Source organism: Coregonus lavaretus (genome assembly GCF_964263955.1).
Source record: "Coregonus lavaretus genome assembly, contig: HAP1_SCAFFOLD_4279, whole genome shotgun sequence".
Taxonomy (NCBI): domain Eukaryota; kingdom Metazoa; phylum Chordata; class Actinopteri; order Salmoniformes; family Salmonidae; genus Coregonus; species Coregonus lavaretus.
Window position 1 is genome coordinate 1 of NW_028160746.1, and position 6,294 is coordinate 6,294.

General features: G+C 47.1%; 1 protein-coding gene across 1 annotated transcript; it reads right to left on the minus strand.

Moving 5' to 3' along the window:
- Window positions 1-12: 12 nt before the first annotated feature.
- Window positions 13-3,359, minus strand: LOC311121488 (RNA-binding protein 26-like; the record flags this gene model as incomplete). Its single annotated transcript, XM_084195973.1, has 6 exons — window positions 2,976-3,359; window positions 2,565-2,683; window positions 2,301-2,437; window positions 1,896-1,984; window positions 884-1,101; window positions 13-274 (listed from the first exon to the last, which is right to left on the minus strand). Coding segments are annotated over exons 1-6 (884 nt in total), but the record flags the coding sequence as incomplete, so codon positions are not given.
- Window positions 3,360-6,294: the final 2,935 nt, after the last annotated feature.

Consider the following 6,294-nt stretch of genomic DNA (forward strand, 5'->3'; position numbering starts at 1 on the left):
CGTTTCCTTTGCTGAGGGGGCGGACCCCGGTTGAAGGGCGGTGGCGGAGGGGGCCGGTCTAGTGCGTGTTCCGTGTGGAAGTCCGACCAGCTGTCCGTCACAGAGGTGTTGCTGTGGTTACCTTGAGGGGCGATCACCGTGATGGTGCTGCTGAGCGTCGGCACGGGGAACGTGGTGGTTGCCGTGGGGATCGGCAGGAGGCCGTCACCAGCTCCAACCTCCTTCCCCCGGTCTCCTCGGTCGGCCTCATACTTTGACTTCCCAGCATCCCGCTCTGTGATCAGAAGGATAGTGGAAGTGGCAGGAAGTAGGACAATGTAAACAGTCATGATATCTAGAGCAGGAGGAAGAGCGGCTGGGTGTGCATGCTTTTGTTCCAGCCCAGCACTAGTCTAACAGCCAGACATACTGACTTTCAAATAATCAACTGATCATGGTCTTCCGTCTTAACCTTGATTATTTTAATCAGGTGTGCTGGAACACAAGCAGAGTTGGTCTGTCTGTCTGTCTCCCTCCCTGTCTCCCTCCCCCCCTCTCTTCTCCTCCCTCCCTCCCTCCCTCTCCCTCCTCCTCCTTCCCTTCTCCTCCCTCCCTCCCTCCCCCCCTCTCTTCTCCTCCCTCCCTCCTCCTCCTCCTCCTTCCCTCTCCTCCCTCCCTCCCTCCCTCCCTTCTCCCTCCTCCTCCTTCCCTCTCTCCCTTCTCCTCCCTCCCCCCCTCTCTTCTCCTCCCTCCCTCCTCCTCCTCCTCCTTCCCTCTCCTCCCTCCCTCCCTCCCTTCTCCTCCCTCCCTCTCTCTCCTCCTCCCCCCCTCCCTCCCTCCCTCCTCCTCCCTCCCTCTCCTCCCTCCCTCTCTTCTCCTCCCTCCCTCCCTCCCTCCCTCTCACCTCTGCTCCTGGAGTGACTCCTGCTGTGACTCCTGCTGCTCCGGTCTCTGTCCCGGTCCCGGTCCCTGGCCCGGTCCTTGCTCCTGCTCCTGCTGCGGCTGTAGCTACGACCCCGCCTACGGTTGTAACGGTCCCGGTACGAGTCCCGTCTCGGGGGGTTGCGGTCGTAATCGTTTCGCTTCCTGGTACGGTCGTCCCTTTTACGGTCATCCCCTCGTCTGAGAAACGATAGAGAAGGGGAGGAGGGGGAGAGAGAGAGAGGGGGAGGAGGGAGGGGGAGGAGGGAGAGAGGGAGGGGAGGAGAGAGAGAGGGGGAGGAGAGAGAGGGGGAGGAGGGAGAGAGAGGGAGGAGAGAGAGAGAGCGAGGAGGGAGAGAGAGGGGGAGGAGGGAGAGAGGGGGGGGAGGAGGGAGAGCGAGAGGGGAGGAGGGAGAGCGAAAGGGGAGGAGGGAGAGCGAAAGGGGAGGAGGGAGAGCGAGAGGGGAGGAGGGAGAGCGAGAGGGAGGAGAGCGAGAGGGGAGGAGGGAGAGCGAGAGGGAGGAGAGAGAGAGAGAGAGAGAGAGAGAGAGAGAGAGAGAGAGAGAGAGAAGAGGGAGAGAGAGCGAGAGAGAGGGGGGAGAACACAGTCATTTAGCCAATAACCCAGTGAACAGTAGGGGAGGACAGAGACAGGTAGACTGGTACATTTGACCAGGTGTGGGTATTTATGCTTCTGACTCAAATAGCACCCTATTCCCTATATAGTACACTACTTTACACCAGAGCCCTATGACACCCTATTCCCTATATAGTACACTAATTTTGACCAGGTCAATTTAATAGGGAACTATTTAAGATGTTGTCATAATAATAATAATATGCCATTTAGCAGACGCTTTTATCCAAAGCCACTTACAGTCATGTGCGCATAAATGTTTACGTATGGGGTGGTCCCGGGGATCGAACCCACTACCCTGGCGTTAATAGCGCCGTGCTCTACCAATTGAGCTACAGGGGACCATGTTGACACTGACCTGCTGTCTCTGCTGTACGGGGAGCTGGACGGGGGACTGTAGTTCACTCTCCTGGAGAACTTCTTGCCCCGGTCCTCCTCACGACTTGGCTGGAAAACACACCCAAGGTTGGAATAAGATACTCAAAGTACCAGTAGATGAATTGCATTGATCTCATCCTGTTTACCATTTACAAAACATCCCACTTCATGTTTACAAAGAATCCTATTGGACAATAGATCTCTACTGTTAGGACTGTGGAGTGTAACTTTCCAATGCCAGCTATGCGGAGGCACTAGACTCTACCGCAGGTGTGTTTCCTGTAGCGTCACTGTTCAAGAGAAGACGTGTCGGTTCCCCCCCCCAGACACAGAGTAAACATGCCCTCTAAGTGTTGGCGCCTTTGGACATGACTCAGCCAGTCACCTCATCTTTCCTCTGGTCGTCCTTGTCCGTCCTGGTCGCCTCTGCTTTGACCGCGGAGCCTGGCTGATGGTCTTGCTGAGGTAGGTAGCTTTTGGCGTTCACAGCTTCGAACAGTCTATCAACAAAGGTCTGCGTCTCTGGCGGAGAAGACAGGAGAGGAAGACGAGGGGAGGAAGACGAGGTGTGAGCGTATCGTATCGTATTGGGCTGACACTGACACATTGCATATTAGGTCGCGACTATACATTTGTTTGAAGTAAGTACCTTTCTGTAGAAATACATCCAACTGGTCGATGCACAGGGCTTTGAGCTCCGTCTCACTTTTATCTTTCTTCACCAAGGCAACGACGTAGTTAGCGAGGGCAGAAGGGTCCGCATCACAACTAGAGCGGAAAAGTGTTGGCACAAATACAGAGTTAGCCAGACAACCCTAGCTATACAATAACACAATTAGTTAGGATATATTCTTACCATACCGAGAAGACCAATCGATTAAAAGATAACAGACCATTTCTCAACTATAAACTCCTATTTTTGTTTTAAATATCTAGCCACAATGATAGAAACATTAACTAGCTAGCCAGTTAGCATCCAACGATGCTAGCCATGTCTTCAGTCATGTCGTTGCATCTGGTGCTGGCAAGCTAATGCTGCTAACGTTATGTAGCTACTTACATTGGTTCGAGGGTTTTGAAAAGCCACGTTTTCAAGGCATCTAGGTTTTCTATGATCATCTTCAGACACCAGTCAACTTCTCTTCCACTCAGTAGCCAGGGTTTAGTTCTCCTACGGAAATGGCTCAGCTCCGAAATGACAAGATACTGTATGTCCAAGACAAGAAGTCAGCAAGCTAACATTAGCCGTTAGCTAGCGCCTTCTCTCAAACCTGCCTGGCTAGCTGTTTATAACGGTTCTCTTCAACGCAAAGGCCCAACGACTTGCTGTAGCTAGCTATATTGTCTTGTGTGTTTCTTGCTTTTTTTAAATTCTAGCAATACAAAGGGGAAGACAATTTGTTGACGAGAAACTATTCCCTCAGCTAGTTTGAATGTTCATGCAGTGCAGGCCTCCCCTCATCGCAAATAAATGGAGACTATTTACTCCGTGTACTCTCGCTGACAGATATCGCGAGAATAACAAGAACGGTCACATTGTAACTTGGTATTTGGTATTCTCTCGCTGACAGATATCGCGAGAATAACAAGAACGGTCACATTGTAACTTGGTATTTGGTATTCTCTCGCTGACAGATATCGCGAGAATAACAAGAACGGTCACATTGTAACTTTGTATTTGGTATTTATTAGGGTCCCGATTTGCCGATACAAACGCATCAGCTACTCTTCCTGGGGTCCACATTAAACATAGTACATAGTACATAGTACAGAACATTATTAGTCAAGGACTGAAATACATACATTTAAAACGCCACACATAGCCTACATATCAGTACATACGCACACTGTCTAGGTCTAATAAATAGTACAGCGCAAATTACAATACAATATATATAAAATGGCTGTGTCTCTTCACAGTCCCCTTTGAAGTAAGGTGTTATTTTATCTGGTTTTAACTGGTTTTATTGGGGTGGCAGAGAGTTCCATGTAGTCGTGGCTCTATTTAATACTTTGTGTTTCCCAGCCTCTGTTCTGGACCTGGGGACTGTGAAGAGAACTCTGGTTGCAGGTCTTGTGTTGTACCGATGAGCGTCCGAACTATGTGCCAACAGCTTAAACAGACAGCTTGGTACTGCGGTGTCGAATAACGATGCTGTGTTGCTGTGTTGACAAGGAATCCGCTGACACTGAACTTGATTATAAACGTTTACTATATCAGAGATTTCAGCATCATTTTACAGATTTCTGCAGAATCTGGAGAGCAACAAATCCAATCTCAAATATGATCACTCTCCCCGTCCCTTTGTTAAAACATGGTATATATATATCCTATGCTTCATGTAACATAAGATGGCGTGACTTGAATAAACCAATCTCTGGCCTTATACATATCCCAATGTCCTCTGTTTTTAGGGGGCCCCCTATAGTAATAGTTTCCAGATGTTTCAGCAAAACAGAGCAAAGTTCATCTAACCAACAATATGAAAACCTCAGCCAAAGTGATTGAAGTTTCAGATACTACAGTACCTTTGACACATCAATACCTCATACAGATACTACAGTACCTTGAACACATCAATACCTCATACAGATACTACAGTACCTTCAACACATCAATACCTCACACAGACACTACAGTACCTTCAACACATCAATACCTCATACAGATACTACAGTACCTTCAACACATCAATACCTCACACAGATACTACAGTACCTTCAACACATCAATACCTCATACAGATACTACAGTACCTTTGACACATCAATACCTCATACAGATACTACAGTACCTTCAACACATCAATACCTCACACAGATACTACAGTACCTTCAACACATCAATACCTCATACAGATACTACAGTACCTTCAACACATCAACACCTCACACAGATACTACAGTACCTTCAACACATCAATACCTCACACAGATACTACAGTACCTTCAACACATCAATACCTCACACAGATACTACAGTTCCTTCGACACATCAATACCTCACACAGATACTACAGTACCTTCAACACATCAATACCTCACACAGATACTACAGTACCTTCAACACATCAACACCTCACACAGATACTACAGTACCTTCAACACATCAATACCTCACACAGATACTACAGTACCTTCAACACATCAATACCTCATACAGATACTACAGTACCTTCAACACATCAATACCTCACACAGATACTACAGTACCTTCAACACATCAATACCGCACACAAAGAAAAAAAAATGTATGCACTCACTAACTGTAAATCGCTCTGGATAAGAGCGTCTGCTAAAATGTAAATGTGTTCTTCTATCAGTTTTTTTAAACTGGTTTTATTGTTAGCTTGAGTTACCTGGGGTGGCAGATAGTTCCATGTAGTCGTGGCTCTATTTAATACTTTGTGTTTCCCAGCCTCTGTTCTGGACCTGGGGACTGTGAAGAGACCTCTGGTTGCAGGTCTTGTGTTGTACCGATGAGTGTCTGAACTATGTGCCAACAGCTTGAACAGACAGTTCGGTACCTTCAACACATCAACACCTCGCACGAAGACCAATAGTGATGCAGTCAATCTCTCCTCAACTTTGAGCCAGGAGAGACTGACATGCGTGTTACTGACACTTGCTGCTTTGTTCTGGACCAACTGCATTTTTACCTGTCTCCTTCTTTGCTGCACATGACCACACAGCTGGGAAGTAGTCCAGGTGCGACAAAACTAGGGCCTGTAGGACCTGTCTGGTCGACTGAGATGTCAAGAAGGCAGAGCAACGTCCTATCATGGACAGACCTCTTCCCATTTTAGCAACCATGGAGTCTATATGTTTTGACCATGACAGCTTGCTATCTAGGGTTACACCCAGCAGTTTAGTCTCCTCAACTTGCTCAATAGCCACATTATTCAATAATTGATCTAAACAAGGTTTAGCGTTGAGCGAGTGATTTGACCCAAAAATTATTATTTGAGTTTTTAAGATATTTAGCACCAGCCGAATGCTAGTTACCCATCCTGAAACTGACTGGAGCTCTATGTTAAGGGTGTCAGTTATTTATTTTACTGTTGCAGCTGACGTGTATACTGTTGAGTCGTCAGCGTACATGGACACACAGGCTTTATTCAAGGTCAGTGGAAGGTCATTACTAAAAACAACGGTAAACCACACTCAACTGAATTTGCATGAGAGAGGCTTCCATTAATGAAAACCCTCTGTGTTCTATTAGATAGGTAACTCTCTATAAACCCTCTGTTCTATTAGATAGGTAACTCTTAATAAACCCTCTGTGTTCTATTAGATAGGTAACTCTTAATCCATAATAAGGATGCAAATCCATGACACCTACGTTTTTTTCAGCAATAGGTTAGGATCAATTACATCAA